At 40.4% G+C, this 25208-nt stretch overlaps 1 protein-coding gene across 1 annotated transcript in view; it reads right to left on the reverse strand.

Moving 5' to 3' along the window:
* Positions 1–16302: 16302 nt before the first annotated feature.
* LOC120566573 (neoverrucotoxin subunit alpha-like) overlaps positions 16303–25208 on the reverse strand; it is a 34800-nt gene continuing 25894 nt past the window's right edge. Inside the window, exons 2-3 of the mRNA XM_039813089.1 lie at positions 17528–17574; positions 16303–17407 (exon numbers count right to left, since the gene is read on the reverse strand). Of these exons, the coding sequence (XP_039669023.1) occupies positions 16743–17407; positions 17528–17574 (712 nt within the window). The 3' untranslated portion in view covers positions 16303–16742. The remainder of the gene's footprint in view (positions 17408–17527; positions 17575–25208) is intronic.

A 25208-nucleotide genomic window follows, 5' to 3' on the forward strand; every position in this document is an offset into this window, starting at 1 on the left:
ACTTGCCCAACACTGCTAGTTAGTATCAATGAAATTATGAATACATTTTATACAACAAGACACTTTGTCATTGTGTGTTCATTTTGTGAAAACTAAATATATTTATTGATTGCCTCCCATATGGGGCCATTGGAAGCCTCTGTATGTCCCTCCTTCCTCTGGGAACTGCCTCCTGATTGCAGCCACAACACAAGCTGGTATCGCCTTCCTGATCTCCCTGCCTAGAAACCCATATGCCCATCGGACCACCTGCCTGTAGGCTGTGTATCGGAATTGCCTAGATGTTGATATTGATAATCCTTTTAACATAGTCAATATGATCAAGAGTGATAGACTTATTTGATGTAACATTTTCAGTTATTCTATTCCATAAAGGTATGTATGCACATCAGAGTTTAAAAATCTGCTAAACCCTCAGCATCAATAATGCACATTAGATTAGATTAGATTATACTTTATTGTCATTGTGCAGAGTACAAGTACAAAGACAACAAAAGGCAGTTTGCGTCCAACCAGAAGTGCAAAAAAAGCATAAATATGGCTATGTAATGAACAACATGCACAGATATGTGCAATGTAGAAGGAGTAACATAGTAGTAAGAATAATATAGATATATGCAGGGTATTAACAGAATATATTATCAGTGTTGGGAAGGATACTTTCAAAACGTATTTCGTTACAGAATACAGAATACATGCCCACAAATGTAATTTGTAACGTATTCCGTTACGTTACTCAATCTGAATAACGTATTCTGAATACTTGGATTACTTCAGGATTACTTCCACATTGAATTGCGTTTTATAAGTGTAGGAACGCAGCTATCACATCCAGCTTACTAAACAGGCCTATAATGGTGTGTTCTTTTTATTCCAACTAGCTGAATGTGTACCTGAACAAGCAGATAGATTATTGTATTGGTAGTCCCGAACTGCATACTACAAAAATCTAACCGCAGTCTTGCACCACGAGCTAATTTTAGCTTAAGCGTTAGCTACGTAGGGCGGCTAGTCAGTCTTTAAACGGCTCTGCAGCTAGTAAATTAGCACGTAGGGAGAATGTAAAGTCGCACCGTCAATGTTAAAATAGCAAGGTGACCAGTAAAACTACAGCAGACGACTACCCTTGGCTAATAAAAAATAGCTTACTTTAAGATGCTTCTTCAGGTTGGAGGTGGAGTAATTTGACGCTGAAAGGAGGTTGGTTGCTGGCAAGCACAGGTTGCACTGCACAGTTATATTTCATTCTCCCTGTTCGTTCTTTAATGTGAAATGCTGTTTGAATTTCCAAGATAGAAACTTATTCCTGCCCTGGCTTTGTCGTGTCCGGTTCCGACTCCATTGTGACTGATCACGCTAGCTATTTTTTCGATTTCATATCGGGGCTTCAGGAAAATGCATAGAGTTGCCTTAATTTAGTCAGAGTGAATAAACTCGTGAAACAGAGAAGTATCGTCATGTAATCCATTGATTTCAACAATGTAACTATATTCTAAATACCAACGATTTAAATTGTAACTGTAACGGAATACAGTTACTCATAATTTGTATTCTGAATACGTAACGCCGTTACATGTATTCCGTTAATCCCCAACACTGTATATTATAAGAAAAACAGAATAAATATGGATATTCAGTATGAACCATATAGACAGATATGTGCAGTGTGGTAACAGTACCATTGTAGTGCAGAAACAGTAACGTAAGAATAAGTGTACTGTATGTGCAGGAGGAATAGTATGAAGAGCAGTAGAATATGGCTATAGATAAGTAGTTACAGTATGTACATTAATTTTGATACAGTTTGTTATATGTGTAGAAAACTGACGACTATAACATAAGTGTATAATAATATAATAGTGTTATAAATTAGTCTCGTCTAAACATACTGTGGTCTGCTGGCTTGGAGAGGACCATACTCCTGCCTGAAGTTGAGGTATGCTACCTGCAGCGAGAACGGGTTGAGGCAGGCATCAAAGCCGGGATGGAGCGTCAGGCAGGTAATGTCCGTGGCCGGGACTAAACCTTCAATTAGTGCCCCAGTAGGCATCCACCTCTCGACAACACATGCTGTCCACCGCCGACGCCATAGCCTCACAATGTCCACACAAACACCTAGCCAACAAAACGACTATGTGCTAGTGCTAACCTGCTTCTCTTAATACATCCATGGCTCTGATGGACTGCACAGTCCCTGTCTCAGCGTTAAAATCTTAGGTTGTAGAATATCACAAGACAAAACGTTGCTGGCTTAAATTAAGACAATCTACATGTATGTTTAATCTAAAACAAGGTTGAAAGTATGTTTACTAAAGCAGATTTATTGTATAACACCAAGGTACTAGCCTAGATGAACCAGCATTAGCCACCGCACTACACAGTAACTCACCAAGTCACTTGCCCTATTCGCCACTGGTTTTGTTCACACCAACTCTACTTCTCTCCTTTACCATTGTTCCTCCCCCTGATCTCCCCCCTAATCTCCCCCTGACCTCTATCTCGCCTAGGAGGCTCATAATTATAGGCCTGTGGGCCATCATAAGCATGCTCGCCGACGTTAGAGAGCTCGGTTTCTTCATCCACGTCCATTGTAATTTGAGCATGAACTTGACCAGACTCCCTCGCGTTACGTAATTTCCGGTCAGTGATAGATAGATGCGGAAGTTATTTTATCACAATTTTATCTCAAAATATCGTTTATGGCAGTTATATATTCCTCCAGTTTTGAAAATGTAGTTGTTTATCATTAATATACACTATGCTGTATAGGGGTGTCCAACCTGCACATTGCTCTTTAACAAGATGGAATGTCTGTCATTAGGCTAACCACTTCAATCCTATGGAAAACAGGCTACCTAGCATGACCAGCTAGTGTGCTAGCAGACTTGTGGTGGTATGAACTAGCCTAAAGGTAGCTTACTACTAAAATGTTCATGCTAAGTCTGTGTGAGTCTGTAGACGTTTTTTGCATAACTAACATTACAGACAAAACACCTTAGCAGTGTGTGTTTTAATCTAAGTTGATAGCATTAGCAACTTATATGTGCAATGCTACAATTAGCTGCAAGTGATTAAGTGTTGATCCTGGACCACCACAGCATCACATTCATCCTGGACTGTTGTTTATTGTTTATCAGTTATTCAGTTATTCTGTAAAACAGAGTGACATTTATCCTGGACTGTTGTTAAGTGGTAGTCCAGGACAATTACAGCATTACAGCTCCAGAGTAATTAACTGTTATTAAACTGTTAACTGTTATTAAATCATAACTCTGACATTATGCGATCTATAGCCCTGTTGTTCAAGGTCACCAAGTGCTGTCCATAGGAAAAACAGTTTTCCAGCACCTAAGGCTAATGTTAACCTAACTGGTCATTTGAAACAAAACTTGCCCTGATAGTAATCTATCAGGGCACTTGGCTTACGTTTTAGTTTTGTTTCAAATGACCAGTTAGGTTAACTTTAGCTGCTGAGTTATTTATTGACTCTATAATGGAAAGTATTGTGAGTAAAGTCTGTGGAGGTAAAACCATGTGCTCTTTTCTTTCAGAAATAGAGGATATTATTAAAAAGCGGTCATCAATGAAGAAAAAAGAAAATGTGGATCCAAGAAAGCCAAACGTTTTTGTGATGCCACGTCACCAGAAAGAGGTTCACAGCATTCTAATGGAAAAACTGCAAAACCTGGACTCTTATTTTAACCTGCTGTTGTGTTTTACCTTGATCTCAATTGCGGTCTTCCAGGAATACCACCCTTTTGAGTACATGACAATAAAGTACTTGAACTTGATTAGACAGTCTTCTTGTGTGTATTTATTTGCCCATACAAGAAAAATTTATGAAATGATAAAAAAACTCAGAAGGTTTATTAAATGTTTTTTATTTATAAACTAAAACTGTAATTGGTCCAATTTCCCAATTAGGTGGGAAAGAACATGCCCCAGTAAACGTGGTACAAATGAATGGGTTTCCAAACTAAGTGTCCACATCATAAACTTTTTTGTTCTCCAACATCTTCAACAGAGTTTGTCTGTGGAAAAAACACAGCAAAATTAGTTGGAACCTCATCTGAAATTTACAAGTCCTCGAATAGAGTCTTGAGATAGGAAAATTGTGTGAGGTCAGCACGTTCCCACAAGGTAATCTAATTTTTTTTAAAAAGTAAAAGGATATGTTTAAGGATATATTTTGAAATGCACTAATGGTTAATGACACTTTTCATTACATAACCTTTCACATTTACCAGAAATCCTTGGAGGTTTCCCACAGTTAAGGATGAATTACAAGATAAGGATGAATGTCACTCTGTGTCGGTCCAGGATGTATGTGATGCTGTAGTGGTCCTGGATCAACACTTAATGACAGCACAGAATAACTGTGGCTGTGATTGTCCAGGACTAACAATAAACAACAGTCCAGGATGAATGTGATGCTGTGGTGGACCAGGATCAACACTCAATCACTTACAGCTAATTGTAGCATTGCACATATAAGTTGCTAATGCTATCAACTTCGATTAAAACACACACTGCTAAGGTGTTTTGTCTGTAATGTTAGTTATGCAAAAATCGTCTACAGACTCACACAGACTTAGCATGAACATTTTAGTAGTAAGCTACCTTTAGGCTAGTTCATACCACCACAAGTCTGCTAGCACACTAGCTGGTCATGCTAGCTAGCCTTTTTTCCATAGTGGTAAGTCTAATGACTAGGGCTGGGCATTGTTTGGATTTTTACGATTCTGATTCCAATTCTGATTCTTCCTTTCGATTCAGGTTCTTATCGATTCTCGATTCCGATTCTTTGAGGGGTGAAGTTGAAATGGGTCACATGCCTATTTTCACAAATTCAATGGTGGTTTGCAGTTTTACAGCTTTTTCAATGTAAAATAAAGCCACACTAGAGCGCTGCTTACTGTGCTGCATGGCTGCAACACAACAAGCGCCTGGCTACTATGGAAACCAAAACTTGCGCATATTACATTTGGAACCTATGATCAGATTTGAAACCAAATCCTCCAAACGATTCCAAACGATTCCAATTAAGAAACGATTGTGATGGAATCGTAATTTTTGAAACGATTCCGATTAGGAATCGGTTCTCAATGCCCAACCCTGCTAATGACAGACATTCCATCTTGTTAAGAGATAGACCTGGACAGTGATATTTTATTTCTTATCAATATCACACTTGGTAGCTCAACCCTTTCCAATTTAATAACTGATAGCACACTAGCTGGTCATGCTAGTTATCTGTATTAGCTTGTTTAGTCTACACGTCTTATTAACTTGTTTAGCCTAGCTACACATCAACTCTATAATGTTTTTGAAGACTTTCAAATTCTTGGAAGTAGGCTAAATCTTACCTGTTAAGATAGTGAAGCATCGGTGGGAGCTCTGGAACGGGCGGCCGTTACGATAGTGAAACTGGCGGGGGGGGTTTACCATCACGTCGCACCATTAATGACATCACAATCAAAACGTGCCACTGATTGGTTGGTAATAATGTTAATCCAGGGCAAACAACTTTGTCATTGATCCTGGAGTGTTAATTACTTGGTCATATATATATATATCAGATATCAGATATCAATATCAGATTGTGCGCGTCCCAACACGGGACAAAGTGAACTAACTGGAGAGATGGACTTTGACCTTTAATCTCCCTTATCAAAATATGTATATGGAGCTCAAATTACAGCACTTTATGAAACATTATAAACACAAGAAACACACATGCTCATAAAACCAGTTGATTATATCTAATAATACGTACTTAATAATGATATTATATACACAGACTAGAACTTCCAGAATATTAAGATTAATGATGATCAGACGAGTAAACTGCAGCTGAGAGTAGAGGAGTGTGTGGTTGCCTTGGTAACGTTAGTAAAAATGTCTTGTGCTTGCCGCCATATATATATATATATATATATATATGAAAGAAAACAAGTACAACGAACCAAGAGGTACATTTCTTTTCATTCCACGTTACTGGATCCAAATTGTCTTTCATTTGCATTTTATCATCCTTAGTAATCACAATTCCTAAATATTTTGTGTTTTTTACGGGGATGCTACAAATTTGTGTATCTGAAAAATCTTTTAAGGCGAGAATTTCACATTTTTCAAATTAATATTCAAGCCAGATACTTCAGAAAATGTATCAATGCCACATCGAGCAATATAGGCTATAATAACAATTTTTCAAATGTTTCACTTGTCAAATACATTCAAATTGTCATAATGTTGGCACAAGAAACAACAGTCTTCACAAACAAAGGAAAGAATGAAAACAAGTACAACTAACCAAGAGGAACATTTATTTTTTCCACGTTATTACTGGAAATTTACTACAAATTTGTGTATCTGAAACATCTTTTAAGGCAAGAATTTCACATTTATTCAAATTAATATTTAAGCCAGATATTTCAGATCTCCAGACATAACGCTTCTGTTAGTAAGTGTAATTCGTTTTTTTGTCATGACAAGTTATCGTTAGGGTTAAGGGTTACGATTATGGTTAGGGTTCATGTGTCATGTCACTCTTATGTAGATACCTTCAAGTAAAGATTTTAAGCGCTTGGCTAACAGAGAGGCAATCATTTTATAATCATTGTTAAGGAGCGTAATTGGTCTCCAGCTATCGATGAGTAAGGGATCTTTATTTGGTTAGGGAGTTAAGGTGAGCAGACCTGTAACGACAGGGGGAGTTCTTCCTTACAGAAAGCTTCATTATGGACAGTAAGGAGACATTCAGACTTCATCTGCAAACATTTTATAAAAGTCAGAGGTCAGGCCATCGTTACCTGGAGATTTATGTTCTTTAGATCTTTTATAGTTGACAGTATTTCCTCTAAAGTTATTTTTCTTGAGCACTCTGTACAAAAAGCTTCACTTGCTGTTCGTGGGTCTTTAATTAAGTTTAGGGTATCAGAACTTTGGTAGTAATGGCAAGGTTGGTAAATAACTACCACTTTATTGTAAGAGCAGTAACATCTCAACGGCATGTTCAACATCCTGTGTAACTCTTTTAAGTGTCCCCCTATATCACAACTCCCTTGCATATACTTTTCCTACGGTTCCTATCACATTAGGTTCCCTATTGATACAACTGTCTGACTACATCTGAATACATGTCATTATGTGATGTATTACAATATTACATACAATAATACTACAACCTCCTACTGCCATTTCTTATTCATCTAAACCTTACTCATCTGTATATCTGTATATATATTTTACCTGTCTGTATATAGAAGAGGTGTTTTGTGTACATATAACATATAATATTTAAGTCTCAGCCTCAGAGCCTCAGCTGTTCTGACTTGAGTATACAAGTTTATTACAACACAAATCTGATATCAGAGAAGGTCTCGGTACAGCTCGTAACCATGGACACAGATTTACCAAAAAGTTAAAGGTCCAGCGTGTAACGTGTTTAGTTGTTCATTATCAAAATCTGTGTTTCCCGTTCACAAACTTGTCCTTTTTCATGAATATTTACCACCACCATCAATTCCAAGTGTTCCTATTGTCTTGAAATTTTAGATTTGTGTTTGCATGAACTGGAGTAGACATTCATGCTCCATCTAGAAATACGTTAGCTGGTAAGGGACATACAGGACATACTGCTGTGTTTGTGTGTGTGTGTGTGTGTGTGTGTGTGTGTGTGTGTGTGTGTGTGTATGTATGTCTGTAAGGGACATACAGGACATACTGCTCCGCCTTTCACGTTTTTGCTGTCACATGATAAACTCACAGCTGCTGCTAATGCTGCTAATGGGTATCGTAGCTTCCCAGGCCCCGGGAGTTTGAGGAAGGAAACATGGAGGACCACACGTATTCAAAATCCAAATTTCAGGAACAGGAGTCTTCTACTTCTTCGCCCAGAAAAAGAAAAAGGAGATTGAAAAGAGCAAGAGACCGACTTTTTGAACGTGAAAGTGAACCGTAGCTGTAATACGTAGTTTGAACAGCGTGGTGCGAGAGAGTTGATTGTGATATTACATTACATTACATGTCATTTAGCTGACGCTTTTATCCAAAGCGACTTACAATTAAGTGCTTTCAACTTTGAAGGTACAAACTTGAGACAACAAGTGTTGTGTAAGTGCAAGTACATTAGCTTTAAATAAGCAAAGCTACAAAGAGACATGAAAGTGCAGGTTTAAGAGTTTTTTTTATTTTTTTATCCGAGGTGTAGTCGGAAGAGATGGGTTTTTAGCCTTCGGAAGAAGATGTGTAGGCTGTCAGCCATCCTGATGTCGATGGGGAGCTCGTTCCACCATTTGGGAGCCAGGACAGTGAACAGTCTGGATTTCGTTGAGTGATTAGTTCTCCCTCGCTGTGAGGGGGCAGCAAGCAGTTTGGCTGATGCAGAGCGAAGTGAGCGGGTTGGGGTATATGGTTTGACCATGTCCTGGATGTAAGCTGGGGCTGATCCGTTCATGGCCCTGTATGTAAGTACTAGTGTCTTGAAGCGGATGCGGGCTGCAATTGGTAGCCAGTGAAGAGAGCGGAGGAGCGGTGTAGTGTGAGAGAACTTGGGTAGGTTGAAGACAAGTCGAGCTGCTGCGTTCTGAATGAACTGCAGAGGTCGGATGGCACATGCAGGCAGGCCAATCAGGAGGGAGTTGCAGTTGTCTAGACGTGAGATGACTAGAGTCTGAACCAAAACCTGAGCCGCCTTCTGTGTTAGAAGGGGACGTATCCTTCTGATGTTATGTAGCATGTATCTACACGATCGGGTGGTTGCAGCAATGTTAGCAGTGAAGGAGAGTTGGTCGTCAAGTGTCACACCCAGGTTTCTAGCAGTCTGGGTGGGGACTACCACAGAGTTGTCAATTGTTATAGTCAGGTCTTGGGTAGGAGAGCCCTTCCCTGGAAGGAAAAGGAGCTCAGTCTTGTCGAGGTTGAGTTTCAGATGGTGTGCGGACATCCAAGAAGAGATGTCAGTCAGACAGGCCGAGATACGTGCCGCTACTTGAGTTTCAGACTCAGGAAAGGAAAGAAGTAGTTGGGTGTCATCCGCGTAGCTGTGATAAGAAAAGCCGTGCGACTGAATGACAGACCCAAGAGAGTTGGTGTACAGAGAAAAAAGGAGGGGACCCAGGACTGATCCCTGGGGAACCCCAGTTTTGAGTGGGCAAGGTTCTGAGCTAGATCCTCTCCAAGTTACCCGGTAGGTTCGGTCTGCCAGGTAAGATGTCAGCAAAGAGAGCGCAGAGCCTGAAACACCCAGATTCTGGAGTGTCAAAATGAGGATCTGGTGGTTCACTGTGTCGAAGGGAGCAGAAAGGTCCAGAAGGATGACGACGGAGGAGAGAGAGGTTGTTCTAGCCATGTGAAGCTGCTCAGTGACAGCAAGGAGGGCAGTTTCTGTTGAGTGACCAGCCTTGAAGCCAGACTGGTGGGGTTCAAGAAGGTTGTTCTGGTGGAGATAGGTAGAGAGTTGATTATGAATGGCACGCTCAAGAGTCTTAGATAGAAATGGAAGAAGGGAGACGGGTCTATAGTTATTTACATCCGAGGAGTCAAGTGTTGGTTTTTTGAGTAGTGGGGTCACTCTTGCCTCTTTAAGGGCATTGGGGAAACAGCCAGTTGACAAGGAGATGTTAATGAGATGAGTGAGGAAAGGAAGAAGGTCAGGTGCAATGGACTGGAGAAGGTGAGAAGGGATAGGATCCAGGGGGCAGGTGGTTGGACGGGCAGAGGTAATCAAAGTAAGAATTTGATTTGGAGATAGAGGGGTGAAAGAGCAAAGAGTACTGGATGTGATGGATGGTAAGGTGATTTCAGGAGGTGTGGTGGAGAAGGAAGAGCGTATGTCATCTATCTTTTTTACAAAGTACTTGACAAAGTGGGTTGGTAGGAGGGAGGAGGGAGGAGGTGGACTGGGGGTATATAGCAGGTTAGAGAAGATGGAAAAAAGTTTTTTGGGGTTTGAGAAAGAGGATTCAATTTTGGTTTGATAAAAAGAGCTTTTTGCTGCAGAAATGGAGGCAGCGAAGGAGGAAAGAAGAGACTGATAGGTAAGCAGATCATCAGGGTGTTTAGATTTCCGCCATTTCCTTTCTATTGCCCGTATAGTTGATCTTTTAGCACGTACTGAGTCAGATAACCACGGCGCTGGGGAGGACTTACGAGCCGGTCGTGAAGTAAGAGGGCAGAGAGAGTCAAGAGAGGAGGATAGAGTAGAGAGTAGAGTGTCTGTGGCAGCATTAGGAGGCATGAGTAAGAAAGAGTCAGATGGAAGAATATTTTATTTATATTAGGACAATGCACATTAATCAACATTTCTGTAAATGCGCCAGTGTTAGCCAGTTGGCTAATTTTCAACTGTAGTCCTAGTGGAGGGAGGGTAGATAGAGTACATGCTGCCAGAGAAGAAGGAGAGAGTGACCGAATATTACGGCGGACAGGTACGGTGTCTCTTGAGATATGGTTGTGAGCTTGGGAGAGTGGGAGAGAGTAATAGATGAAGAAATGGTCTGAGGTATGGAGTGGGGTAACAGTGAGTTTTGATGTAGAGCAGTTTCTGGTGAATATGAGATCTAGGTGGTTGCCAGCTTTGTGAGTGGGTGGTGAAGGAGAGAGTGAAAGGGCAAAAGAAGAGAGAAGGTGAAGAAAGGTAGCCGACTTCTCTGTCTGGATGTTGAAGTCGCCCAGAAGTACCAGTGGGGGACCAGTTTCAGGGATGTTTGAAAGAAGGACATCCAGCTCCTCCAGAAACTCCCCCAGAGGACCTGGTGGGCGGTAGATAACAATGATGACTAGTTGTACCGGATGAGTAATGGTGACAGCATGAAGTTCAAAAGAGAGTGGAGTAAACTGTGGCAGTGGATAGAGAGAAAATCTCCACTTGGGGTTAATGAGTAGGCCTGTCCCCCCGCCTCTCCCAGTGGGTCTGGGTGTGTGGGTGAAAGAGTAGGCGGAAGAGAGAGCAGCAGGGGTGGATGTGTTGGTTGGTGTAATCCAGGTCTCAGTGAGAGCAAGGAAGTCAAGGGATTTCAGGCTGGCAAGGCCAGAGATGAACTCAGTCTTGAGAGTGGCAGACTGGCAATTCCATAGGCCACTTGCAACAAGGTGTTGGGTGTGTGTGGAACGGGTGGGATAGGTAAGAGAGGAGGGGTTGCGGAAATGTTGCAAGCTAGTGCGTGGTTTGTAGTATCTCCGAGAGGAAACACGGATAGGAATGGAAAAGCAGCACATTTCCGGATGAAGACAATGAGCAATGTGAGTGAGATATGAGATATCGAGTCCACTTATCTTCCCACTTCATGCAAATGCCAATGTTAAATACAAGGAGGAGATCAGTGTTTGGTACAGGTGGGGAGGCCACACCCTGGCTAATCAGTCAAAGCACCTGAGAGCCGTTAACCTCCACTCCCAAGATTCACACTTCACACTAACTAGTTTCACTTTAACAAGAGCCACTAAATTTGGCCTAACAACCAGTCCAGCAGAAAACACACAGCAGCAGTAGAAAGCAGAAAAGAAGAAGCAGCAAAAACCCAAATAAAGTAAGTACTTAGCTTAATATCTAGTAGTCCAGTAGTCAGTTCCTTCAGAAATCAAAAGCACACGATATATGATCTCAATGCTAGACAGGAGAAATTCCTACACATTGGACCTTTAAATTAACATCACATTCACTCAGCTTCATACAGTGTATCCTCAGGTAAATCGAGTCAGCTGATGACAGGAATCATAAAGTGTTTGTAGTTCAACAGTTTAAATGTTGATAATCAAAGAGATGAAATCAGACAGAGAAACAGATATGCTTCTCAGTGCAGAGTGTGTGTGATGGTGAATAGACTGAAATTGGATTTCAGCAGCTGATCTTCAGTCAGTGTTTCTGTTCATATGTATCTATTATTCCAAACTGGAGTATTATGAGGTGTAAAATGATGTTTGAGATTAACTTCCAACAGAGTCCTTCTCTATGGGAAGTTAATCTACAAACATCATTTTGTAGAAGTCAAGGAAGTAAGCCTGAAGCTCTTGAAAACTGGTTGATACTTTGTAAGGCTAAGGGAATTAGATTTTCATTCTTTAAAAATAAAGTTGTGTTGTCAGCCAATTGACTTATGGTAATGTGACGACCTCTCCCAATCTGCCTGCCTGTCATGTTTTCTCCTTTGTCTGCAGGTACTGGGAGTGGGCGGATAGGTGTAGCTGGGAGGGTCATCTGTACCTGGCCATCTGGGCGGGGCTTAAAGAAGGCATAAAAAACGGCTCTCCTGGGAGTCTCACTCCCTCTCAGCTGGTCCTCCTGCCATCATCCACCATTTTGTTCCTTGTTTGGTTTGTTACACCTTACAACTCACATCACACCATTTATTCACTCATACACACATGGCAAACACGACTGATGTCTACTACATTTACACATCCCACTATTACATTTATGTTTAGTTAATTTGTGTTATTAGTATATTTAGTTAAATAAAATACTCTTTTTGTCAATCTATCTGTGTGTGACCTTCCTTTTGTTGCCGGCCTTGAGCCAAACGGTAACAATGATGTTTGTAGATTAACTTCCAATAGAGTCCTTCTCTATTGGAAGTTAATCTACAAACATCATTTTGTAGAAGTCAAGGAAGTAAGCCTGAAGCTCTTGAAAACTGGTTGATAGTTTGTAAGGCTAAGATAATTAGATTTTCATTCTTTAAAAATAAAGTTGTGTTGTCAACCAATTGACTTATGGTAATTAGCCTGTCACTCACAACTAACCCTTCAATGCAACTATTTTGGATCAAAATGGGCAATATTTCTGCCACCATTTTTCAACTTTTAAATGTGTCCCAATGAATGACTAAGGGAGAGTTAGACTCCACGTAGGAAGCAGAGAACTTGTTTTATTTGAATGACCGTGACATTTTCTTCTTCATGGGACTCTACGCTGGGCAGGGAGATGACCATTTGTTTTCTGACGGCTGGAGAAAGGAAATCAGCTTGAGCTGTTTGATCAGGTCATCAGCAACATGTACATCTATCTTCAATGTCAACAACAGAGACACAGGAACAACAACAAGGTTAAAGAAGCAACAGAAACATTGAGAAAGGTGACCACAAGTTTAAAAAAATCAAACTTCAACATTAAAAAACAACCAGAACTTGTAAACAGCAACAGTAACGTCACAAAAAAGGAACAAAAACGTCACAAACTTCAACAGAAGAAAGACAAATGAAGCATGTGAAACTTATGAGCAGGTTGGATCCTCCATTTCCAATCATGCACCTCCCCCTCTGTGCTGCTGAGTCTCTCCACCAGATGGAGACTAATCTCTTTAAAGTGATTTTAAATGTTGATTTCAATGAAGAGTTCAACCTTTAAACATCCACAGCTTCCAATAAAGAAAACTAAAGAACATTTATATATCACATATTTAAATATATCATTCATCAACTTACAACTATTACATCCTCTCAACTAGAGTCACCATGAGTCATTATTTCTACACATTTTACTCCTAAATTAGGTTTAATTTCATCTAAATGAGTTTTAATTTACCATAGATTCAAAAAAGAAGTTAAACTATAGTTAGAGTTATGTTACATAGAACTGTCGGTCTCTCTTTCTAACTGTCTTTCTGTCTCTCTGTCTGTCTGCCTGCCTGCCTGTCTGTCTCTCTGTCTATCTCTCTGTCTGTCTTTTAGAGATTAACATTCCCCTGGGCTCAAATGTTGTTTATAACTTTATATTCAATATATTTAGTTCAAACGTGGCCAGCCAATCAGAATCACTCAGGGGAGAAAACAAACGTGGTGATGAGCGGAACAGAGGCCTGTACTACTAATCAAGATCAACATGCCCTGAATTTCTTAAAGGGGTGATAGAATGATTATATAGGGTATTTTACACTGTTCCTTAAGGTCTCCTAATGGGGTATGTAACATTGGTTGGGCTGAAAATTGCCCGAATGCTATTTGATTGGGCCCTTAACTACCCTCTGAATATGGCTCTATTTGGAACAAGAGCTTTTCTTCCAAATATGGTATGCTCATGAATATTCAGAATGAGCTACGTGCTGATAAGTTTGAGCAAACTACATAGAAACACATGGGAGACTCGACAGCAGATCTCATATTTCAGACACTGCAAAGTTATACATTGTTTGTCGGGCTATTTCGTTATTAAATTCACTTCTGAGACTTTTTTAAGCGAGAAATCAACTATATAAAGCTCAAATATGGGCCGTTTTACGAAAATTGATGGCCAATTGCAAATTTTGTAAGACTGTGTGTCAGAGTTCAGCTGCCGGTGCTGCCTGTGTTGCTGCCTCGCCTCCTGGCCTGCCTTCCTTCACAGACCCCAGCCTGCTATGAGGTACTTGGAGCTCCATCACGACTGGGTCTACCTAAGGGTCTTATAAAGCTAACAACGGTGTCCGATTTCAAGTTAATGAATAGTTGTAAAGACTAGCTAGGTGTTTCGTTACCTGCGGCTGTCCCTTCAATTCTAGCTATATGTAGCTACAAATCACGGATAGTTTGCTTCATTTTCGGCGTAATTCGAGTATATTTACAGTTTCAATTTCGTCACGCCACTTATACAACATCTAGCTACCTAAATGTTTTGTTTTCAAGTTAATGAATATTTGTGAATTTCAGAGGAATTCTAAGAGGAGGCTAGCTAGCTCTCATTGATAGAGCTCCATCCATCTGCTCTCACTCACATACACCGGGCATTTAGCTAGCAGGAAGAGGGGAGTTGCAGGCCCTGGAGCTCTGTCAGGGCAGCGGCATTTGGTTGTCCATTAGCCCAAGAGACGGTGACTTTGCGCGGGTATGGAGTGCTGTGGACTGCCAGTCGTGACGGAGCTCCAAGTACCTCATAGCAGGCCGGGGTCTTTGAAGGAAGGTAGGCCACAACACAGGCAGCACAGGTGCTGAACTCCGACACACAGTCGGACAAAATTTGCAATTAGCCATCCATTTTCGTAAAGCGGCCCATATTTGAGCTTTACATAGTTGATTTCTCGCATAAAAAAGTTTCAAAAGTGAATTTTGTAATGGAATAGCAGAGATCTGCGTGACCTAGCTAGATTCAGAAGACTACCTGATCTCAGGTCAGTTGTATAGCCTATGTAAATGTTGGGGCGTGACTGTTCTCTTAATACACCCATGGGCGTGACAAAGCTACAGGTCTTGGGAGGTTGACGTCAACTTCCAGCTTTGTTGAGATTCGCCCGTTTTCAGCGGTAGTTTCAAAATATGAGATTTTCATAGTAAAGGGATGTCAATGGGATTTTGAGCTTCTATGTATGTCCTATTTACCCACCGAACTGTCGTTATTCAACTATGACAGAGTAAAATCGGTTTTGCATTCTATCACCCCTTTAACAACCACGGTCCTCCATAACCTGTGTCATGACAGTGGTTAACAACTAGTTCAGTCAACTCAGGGAATCCCAATCCAGCGGCGTGCGCGTTCACATAAAAGAGGCGGTGTTTGCGCACCACGACCAATCGCAAACATCTACCAGCATGTTTTACATAAGAAGAGCAAAATATAATTCTACATAAATAAGAAGAACACAGACATGGTTTTACAGGCAAAATGCAGGAAGGAAAGCTGTCAAAAAAAGCTGACACTATTTTAAGTAAATCACAACGCTTAGCCTATCAATATCACTTCCAGTGGTGTAGTCTACGTGATAGTAAGCTCCAGGATTTCTATATACCCAATTAAAAATTCCCAATGACACGTAACAAGATACTTTCTATTATATCTTTGATAAATTTTGAATTGTCATCCGTGCTTTTTTCTTAACATCTATAGGCAAGTTTTTTTTTACCATAAATTGGTGCATAAAAGTGTATCAGAATGCAGGAAATGAAGTCGTTGATGCTTAAAACTTCACTGGGGGAGGACCCCCAGGCCCTCCCACTATGATATGCCTCCCTCCTCCTCCAAAGGCAGATTCTGGTCAATATACAGTACAGTACACCCACTATAATAGCCTATATTAGACTACACTGGTCACTTTCCCATCAGTCAGGCACAAGATCTGACCATAATTACACTTTTGCTTTCCATGAACTGTTGGTACTTTAGCCTTTTATTTGTTTAAATGTTTTAACTTTTATGAGCGCACCCCTCTCTCCCCCTCTCTCTCCGCGCACCGAGCTCCGCCTGATCTTCTAAGAACGGTGATGCCGATTGGTCAGTAGGCGGTGCTTTTACACCGGTTGATCTCTAATCTCCAATTTAAACAGCATAAGTTACCACGGTGATTGAACCCGGTAACAAGTGATCCACCGTCATGGTACAGAAAACCCTGGGATGAACCTGAAGTTAGCTCGTTAACGCCAAATCCTGCTTCGTACTACAGGCCTCAGATCTGTACGGAGGTTTACTAACGACTATTTCATTATGATGTAATAAAACATTACATCATAATGAAAAATAAGTACTCAAGTTAAAGTACTGATACCACAGTGTAGAACTAAGTACAAGTACAAAAGTATGAGCATAAAAATACTTAAAGTACCAAAAGTAAAAGTGGTGATTCTGCAGAATAATCAATATGATATGACTGGTTTCTAATGACTGATGACTTTAATGTTGCAGCTGGTAATCTGTAATAATACATCATCATGTATGATCTGATTGTATTTAGTTTTAATAATCTGAATGTGTAAAGGAACTAAAGCTGTCAGATAAGCAGCAAGGTGGTTGCTGAATGCAGCTTTTGGAGATGATGAGGAAGAGCATTATATGTCATTTAGCTGTTTGGAGCAGAATCTAATCTATTCAGGAAATCATTGGTGATCCCCACATTCTCCTCACTAACATCAGCCTGATGATTCTGATCAGACTCAACTGTCTGGTCTCTGACAGGAGGAGACTCACAGGACGACACAGGACACAGAGACACTGAGGAACCAGATGACCAGACCCCAAAGCCAGGATAAAGAGACTGAGTGAATGTGGTGTTGAAGGTGTAGAGGTGGATCAGTGAGTCAGAGGAGACTGTGTAGAAGGACAGAGAGCCAGCAGGACAGTCCACATACACTGCTACTCTATCGGAAACAGAGGAGGAGGATAGATGGATGACTGTTGCGCTCTTATTGTGCCGGACAGAGTAACGACAATCAGAGCAAAACAGACGCCAGGACTGATCATTACGTCCAAACCAACAGTCTCTACTGTCTCCTTTCCTCCTGATTCCTCTGTAACTCACTGATATATCAACCTTTCCTCTCCTCTCGACCTCCCAGTAACAGCGACCAGTCAGACCATCTCTACACAGCAGCTGAGGACAGTCAAACCTCTCTGGATGATCAGGATATGGCTGATCCTCCTCCACTAATGTCACCTTCCTGTTGTTGTCAGACAGTTTGAGTTTTCTGCTCACTGTGTTTGTGTCGAGTGTGAGTTCCCAGGAATCTGACAGAGAGAAGGACACACAACACAGCTGCAGTTATTAACCAATCAGCACTTTGATGATGACAGAGGGTTGAATGAGTGATGTCACAGTTCCATGAATGAATTGTAAAACAGACTTACACTTCCTCAGACCTGGTGTCAACCATCTGACTCCAGCAGGCTCCACCCTGAAAGGAGGAGGGGGCATTACATCACTCTCTCACACACACAGCTTCATTCTGATCAAATCTAGGGTTGGAATTTACTCATTTTATATTCATATTTATAAAGGGAGAAGGAGAGAGAGAGAGAGAGAGAGAGGGAGAGAGAGACAGAGAGAGAGAGAGGGGGGGAAGAGAGAGAGGATTAGAGAGAGAGAGGGGAGAGAGAGAGGGTGAGAGAGAGAAAGAGAGAGACAGAGAGAGATTTTCATTTTTAAAGGAACTTTATTCTATCAATGTTCCATCTCGTTATTTACAGAATAATCTCTTTTCAACAGGCCAATAAATACGTACATACATATACTCCTAAATACATGACATCACCTCCTGAGAAAAAATGAGTTAGTCTCCTTCAACATAGCACAACACATCACCATGGGCCCAGATCATCATCCTTCATCTCTTTATAATAATTAATGTCAATCCTGATTCTGTCTTTCACCATCCGAGTAAAACAGTAGAGTAAACAGTAGATTCACTATTCATTAATGCTGAGAAACCTGAGGCCATTTTTACAATTACTTTTCCATCTGGTTTTATTTTCTAAAAACGCTTGTAAAACAGCAATCCTGTTGTCTATAGTCAATCAATGTACATCATTTTTTCAGGAAAAATGGGGCTATTAGAATATTTGTGCTGTAGTGAGGTCACTTGAATGTAAAAAAAAGGTTGTATGACCTTAAAGACAAATAAATAAATAAAACAGAAAATGAATCTCACAGATATTTATTGATAGCACACAGAACAATAAAAGCTAAGCCAATCTCCTGTCTAAATCAGTTCCCATATGTCTTTGGTGTCAAACTGTGAAGAAATAAACATTATAACTTATACAGTTGACAAAATATATACAGTACAGGCCAAACGTTTGGACACACCTCATTCAATGCGTTTCCTTTTTATTTTCATGATTATTTACATTGTAAATTCTCAACAAACTATGAATGAACAGATATGGAATTATGTACTTAACAAAAAAGTGTGAAATAACTGAAAACATGTCTTACATTTTAGATTCTTCAAAGTAGCCACCCTTTGCTTTTTTATTAATAAGGGAAAAAGAATTCCACTAATTAACCCTGACAAAGCACACCTGTGAAGTGAAAACCATTTCAGGTGACTACCTCATGAAGCTCATTGAGAGAACACCAAGGGTTTGCACAGTTATCAAAAAAAGCAAAGGGTGGCTACTTTGAGGAATCTAAAATATAAGACATGTTTTCAGTTATTTCCCACTTTTTTGTTAAGTACATAATTCCATATTAGTTCATTCATAGTTTTGATGGCTTCAGTGAGAATCTACAATGTAAATAGTCATGAAAATAAAGAAACGCGTTGAATGAGAAGGTGTGTCCAAACTTTTGGCCTGTACTGTACATTGTTTCAAAAAAAGTCCAGACGCTTTTGCCAATAATCAAAATAATAATGTCAAATGTATTGATATGACACACAGCAATTCTACACAAGCATTTGTGTTGTCTAAAACAGTTCTCCTATGTATTTGGAGTCATCCAGTGCAAAAATAAACATAATGAACATAACTCATATAAATGACAAACTATTAACATTTCTTCAAAAAAAGGCCCAAATGTATCCCAAATATCTAAACAGTGACACCATTATCTCTCTTTTTCACTTTACTGTTTTTTCTTGATCGGATTTCGGATTTCCTGCAGTCAGTGAACTCACCTTTCCACTTTGTGTAACGGATCTGTAAGGATATGTCGCTCTCCCCTCTTTCCCCCATCCCCATGTTGGAGTTCACTGACCAGATGAAGCAGCTGGTAAATGCTGGAACCAAGTATGCCCCCCTTCCTTCTCCCATCGTAAAACGCCAGGCACCTCTGCCCCCTCAAGGACGGCAACTAACTCCTTCTCCCCAGACTGATAAGGATACTTGTGTGCAAAATGCAGCAAGCGTTAACTGATATGTGCCGGGTCCAGGCTGCATGCATAGTAGCACTCATGACTCTTTCCAAGACAAGCCTGGGCCCTGCGTATTAGGTTCTTCCACAATTTATGTTGTGATAGGTAATAGAAAAAGAATGGCGAATAAGCACGCAACTGCAAACTTTGCAAATTTAGCATCCATTCCTCGTCAGCCACAGTCTGTCCCAAAAATGAAAAACGCACTAACACTAGCCCTACTAAACGTTAGATCTTTGGCGGGGAAAATCATTTTTAATCAATGATTTTATTATCAAGAACAATCTTGATTTTTATGTTTTTAACTGAAACCTGGTTGGACCATAATAACAGTGCTGCTGTTCTCATTGAGTCAGCCCCCTAACTTTAGTTTTATGAGTGAGAATAGAGTGAATAAGAAAGGAGGTGGAGTCGCCATTTTGTTTAATGACTCATTCCAATGTACTGCAAATATCTTACGGGAAATTTTGCTTCTTTGAATATGTGGCTCTTCAGCTAAGATCCTCCCCTCAAGCTCTACTTCTAAATATCTACAGGCCACCTAAATACTGTGCATCCTTCTTTGACGATTTTAATGAACTGCTGTCTATAATCTGTATTAACTTTGACCGGGTAATTATTGCTGGTGATTTTAACATTCATGTTGACAACCCCCAGAACCGAGGGACCAAAGAACTGTGTTGTGTTTTTGAGAGCTATGGACTGACTCAGCATGTGACACAGCCCACGCACAATAAGGCACACTCTTGGACTTGATTATCTCCAAGGGTCTGAACATTCCCAGGTTGTGGTGACTGATGTTGCTCTCTCTGATCATTCCTGTGTTTTCTTTAACGGCACTATCTCTGTGCCCAAAAGTGTTCAAACAAAGTTAATCAGAAAACGGTATATCACTGAAAACACCAGTGAATCATTCATTCACCTTTTGTCCTCTACACCCGCCCTCACTGGGGCCTCAGTCACTGAGCTGGTAGATAATTTCAACTGTAAAATTACGAATGTTATTGATGCTATTGCGTTCCCACTAAGGTCAAAGCTGTCTCTGGTAAGAAAAGATCTCCATGGAGAAATGTTATAGGTGTGAGAACAAAAAAAGAGAGTGTCGAAAAGCTGAACGCAGTTGGCAAAAATCTAATCTCCAGGTCCATTATAACACCTATAAAGAGAGACTTGCATTTATAATCTGGAACTAAGAAATGCAAGACGGTCCTTTTCCTCTGACATTATCGCCAGAAACAATAAAATTCACGTCGCTTTGTTTGCTACTGTTGATAGATTAACAAACCCTCCAGTAACCGGTAGCATCTGAACTGTTGTCTACCAAGGCTTGCAACGACTTTGCCTCCTTCTTCACAGACAAAATTCAGAAAATTAGACAAACAGTCAGTGCCTCCATATCAAGTACAGGATATGTGTTGTCACAGTATGCACGCAAAACAAATTCCAACATGACACAATTTCATACGATCAACCTTAAAAACCTTGGAGGACATTATACAACATCTGAAAACCTCCTCCTGTTGCCTTGATATTCTACCAACGGGTGTTTTCAAAAATGTTTCGAAGTGTTTGGCTTCTGATCTTCTAGAGATTGTAAACACATCTTCCCTGCTCCTCAGGTATCTTTCCACAGGCCCTGAAAACTGCAGTCATCAAGCCACCCTAAAAAGAACAATCTAGACACGACACTAATGAGCAACTATAGGCCAATATCAAACCTTCCATTTTTAAGTAAAATCATAGAAAAAGTGGTTTTTCAACAACTCAACCTTTTCTTATTGCTAAACAACAGTTTTGATGCCTTCCAGTCAGGTTTTCGACCACACCACAGCACTGATACGGCTCTAGTTAAAGTCTTTAATGACATCCACTTAAACAGAGATAGTGGCAAAATTTCAGTCTTAGTATTACTTGATCTTAGTGCTGCATTTGATACAGTAGACCATGACATATTGCTTGACCGATTGGAAAACTGGGTTGGTCTTTCTGGCTCAGTACTAAAGTGGTTTGAATCCTATTTAAAGAATAGGGACTACTTTGTGTCTATAGGTAATTATACATCTGAGCATACAAATATGACGTGCGGAGTTCCCCATGGCTCAGTTCTGGGGCCTCTTCTGTTCAACACCTATATGCTTCCACTGGCTCAGATTATGGAAAACAACAAAATAACTTACCATAGTTATGCAGATGACACACAAATTTACATAACCTTATCGCCAGGGAACTATAGCCCAATACAACAATTAAATATGTGCATTGAACAAATTAATGATTGGATGTGCCAGAACTTTCTTAAATTAAATGAAGAAAAAACGGAGGTGGTTGTTTTTGGAGCAAAAGAGGAACGATTGAAAGTCAGCGCTCAGCTTCAAACGACAATGTTAAAAACAACAGACAAAGCCAGAAATCTTGGTGTAGTCATGGACTCAGACCTACATTTTAACAGCCACATTAACATAATTAAAAAATCAGCATATTATCACCTTAAAAATATATCAAGGGTTAGAGGACTTATGTCTCAGCAAGATCTGGAAAAACTTGTCCATGCTTTTATCTTCAGTAGACTTGACTACTGTAACGGTAAGTCCTTACAGGTCTCCCTAAAAATCAATCAGACAGCTGCAGCTGATTCAGAACGCTGCTGCCCGAGTCCTCACTAAAACCAGGAAAGTGGATCACATCACTCCAGTACTGAAGTCTTTACACTGGCTTCCAGTGCCTCAAAGAATTGATTTCAAAATACTTTTACTGGTTTATAAATCACTAAACGGTTTAGGGCCAAAATACATTTCTGATCTGCTACTACACTATGACCCACCCAGACCTCTCAGGTCGTCTGGGACAGGTCTACTTGTTGTCCCCAGAGTCAGAACTAAACAGGGGAAGCAGCATTCAGTTTTTATGCTCCACATATCTGGAACAAACTCCCAGAAACATGCAGGTCCGCTGCAACTCTCAGTTCTTTAAATCTAAGCTAAAGACCTATCTTTTTGATGTTGCTTTTCCTTAAATAATCTATTTTATTAACTTTAATTTCTTATACTGCACTGTAACTTTTATTCTTATACTGCACTATCAATTTTATTCTTGTTTTAATTTGTTTATTAATGTTTTAAAATTGTTTAAAATTGTTTTCTAACTGCTCTTTAATGTTTTATGTAAAGCACTTTGAATTGCCCTGTTGCTGAAATGTGCTATACAAATAAAGCTGCCTTGCCTTGCCTTGCCTTACAATAAATTGTTTTCCGAAATTATATAAATATTAATCGGAGGTCGCGTGTGACGTCGTAGGGCTCTGAGGGTTTTTGATATCAACAGAGTCATCCACCTTCCTCTTCCTGCTCACATACACAGCCATCTTTGATTGGCCCAATAAGATGAAGTTTAAAAGCTGACATTTATGTTTAGCAAACTTACTGTACCTGAACCCAAGGATGAACATTTGTTTGGAGAAGACCTCCCCTACCTTACTGAAAAGCTTCTCCAGCAGTAAGAACAACGGCGGCAGGCGCACACACTCAATGAAAACAATGAAACACAGTTTCTTTTTCATCACAATAAGGACATCTGTTGCTAAGACCAGGACTAATGACAGACAGAAACTTGTTGACTGCCACTATGCCGTGTAACACTCTCCACTGTAGGTCATCTACTCTTTTAGTTAACAGTGGTTTGTATAAACTCTTCCACGCAGGTTGTAAATCAACCGCCAAACCCAGATGTCCTCGCCATGGTGTGTCAACCAATTCATGGAGTATACTCTTATTTAAAGACAATACCATCATTTTATAAAAAGGCATTCCCTTTTGCCTCTTTCAGGTCTAAAGTGCAGTGCTTTACATCTAAAAAACAACACCACCAGGGAAGGAATCATCAGATTGAGGTGTAATCAGACCAACATTATATTCCTCCAACATTATGGATTCATGTCCAGACAGATTGTACTTCCAGTGATCCAACAGTTTGGTGAGAATTCTGACTGATCTCACACCCAGAACAGCTGCCAAAGCAGCAGCATTGTTTAATTTCGGACCAGCGATATCCACCACCTTCCCCAGCTTGAGCAGCCATGCTCTGCAGAACACGTCTGAGATGGCAGAACCTGCCCAGCAGGGGTAATCCAACCCATTCCTGTAGCAGCCAGTGTAAGGAGTCACCTTGCACCCGTCAAAGCCTGGAAACTCAGCTTCCTTACATCCATCAAGAACTGCAGGCGGAAAGCAGTGCCCCTGCTGGCCAAATGAACAAGTCCTTGTCCTCCTTCCTTGGGAAGAAACAGAACAGACTGGGGAATCCAGTGCAGCTTGTCCCCAAAAAAACTAACTAAAACAGATTGAATCTTTGAAAGTAAACTAGAAAATGCATTTCCTGCAGAAAATGCGTGGGAATGCTGAATAGCTGAATTGTTAAAGCTAAACTGGATGAATAGCTCAAATCCGTAAGAAGAAGGTGAAGTAGTGAGAATAGCTGAACAAGTTTAAATCGTTTTAATAAGTATGAATTTCATTAAAAAGTTACAAGCTGATGCTAAACTGAACTGTTGGCTTTAAAAGTTGAATAATGACAAAAGATGTAGAACATTGTGAGGTATGAGTATATTTTCTAACTGAACTCACAAATGCAGAAATATGAAACAAATTGTATGAAAAATCTTAAAGCTCAAATGCATTACACTGCACTGCTGAAACATCTGGAAAATTGTCAGAGTTGGAAGTGAAACTGCATTACCTACATAAGTGAAGAGCTAAAATGTATTGTTAGAAAAGCTTGAAGCTGAACTGTAATACTGTCAAAGATGAAAGTTGAAATGAATTGCCGGAAAAGGCTGAAAGAAGAAATACTTTGTATTATTATCAGACATATACACTGCATAGAATGAAAAAGCATCAATCTAGCTGAGATGAGATGTGAAATATATTGCATGAAAAGAGGGGGCTGAACAAGAGGAAAGAGAGGAAAGAGAGAAGGACAGAAGAGAGACGAGAGGGAGAGAGAGATAGAGTGAGAGAAAGAAAGCAACTTCCAATTGCTACTGGTGGTTAAGTGTTTTCCTCAGGCACACATTGATTGATGTATCACAGTGGGATTCAAACCCAGGTCTCCCACACCAAAGGCATGTGTCATATCCACTGTGCTATCACGAACCAATAGATGGTAGGTGATCGTTCAGCTCTAATAAAGCCTGTCTTTGATCTGTAATTACCACACCTGCTGATGCTGATGAGTGAGACCCAGTGTGTGTGTCTGTGTGTGTATGTGTGTCTGTGTGTGTGTATATGTGTCTGTGTGTGCGTGTGTGTGTATGTGTGTGTGTGTATGTGTGTCTGCGTGTCTGCATGTGTGTCTTGGTGTGTGTGTTTGTGTGTGTGTACGTGCGTGTGTTTGTGTGTATGTGTGTCTGGGTGTGTATGTGTGGCTATGTGTGTATGTGTGTTTGGGGGTGTGTTTGTGTATGTGTGTCTTTGTGTGTGTTTATGTGTGTGTGTGTGTGTGCATTTGTGTGTGCGTGCTTGTGTGTGTGTGTGTATGTGTGTGTGTGACTGTGTGTGTATGTGTGTGTCTGTGTGTTTGTGTGAGTGTGGGTCTGTGTGTGTGTCTATGTGTGTGAGTATGGGTCTGTGTGTGTGTCTGTGTGTGTGTCCTGAGGCCCGTTCCAGGTAGGAGGTTTAACA

This window comes from Perca fluviatilis, chromosome 10 (assembly GCF_010015445.1).
Source record: "Perca fluviatilis chromosome 10, GENO_Pfluv_1.0, whole genome shotgun sequence".
In the NCBI taxonomy this organism is placed as follows: Eukaryota; Metazoa; Chordata; class Actinopteri; order Perciformes; family Percidae; genus Perca; species Perca fluviatilis.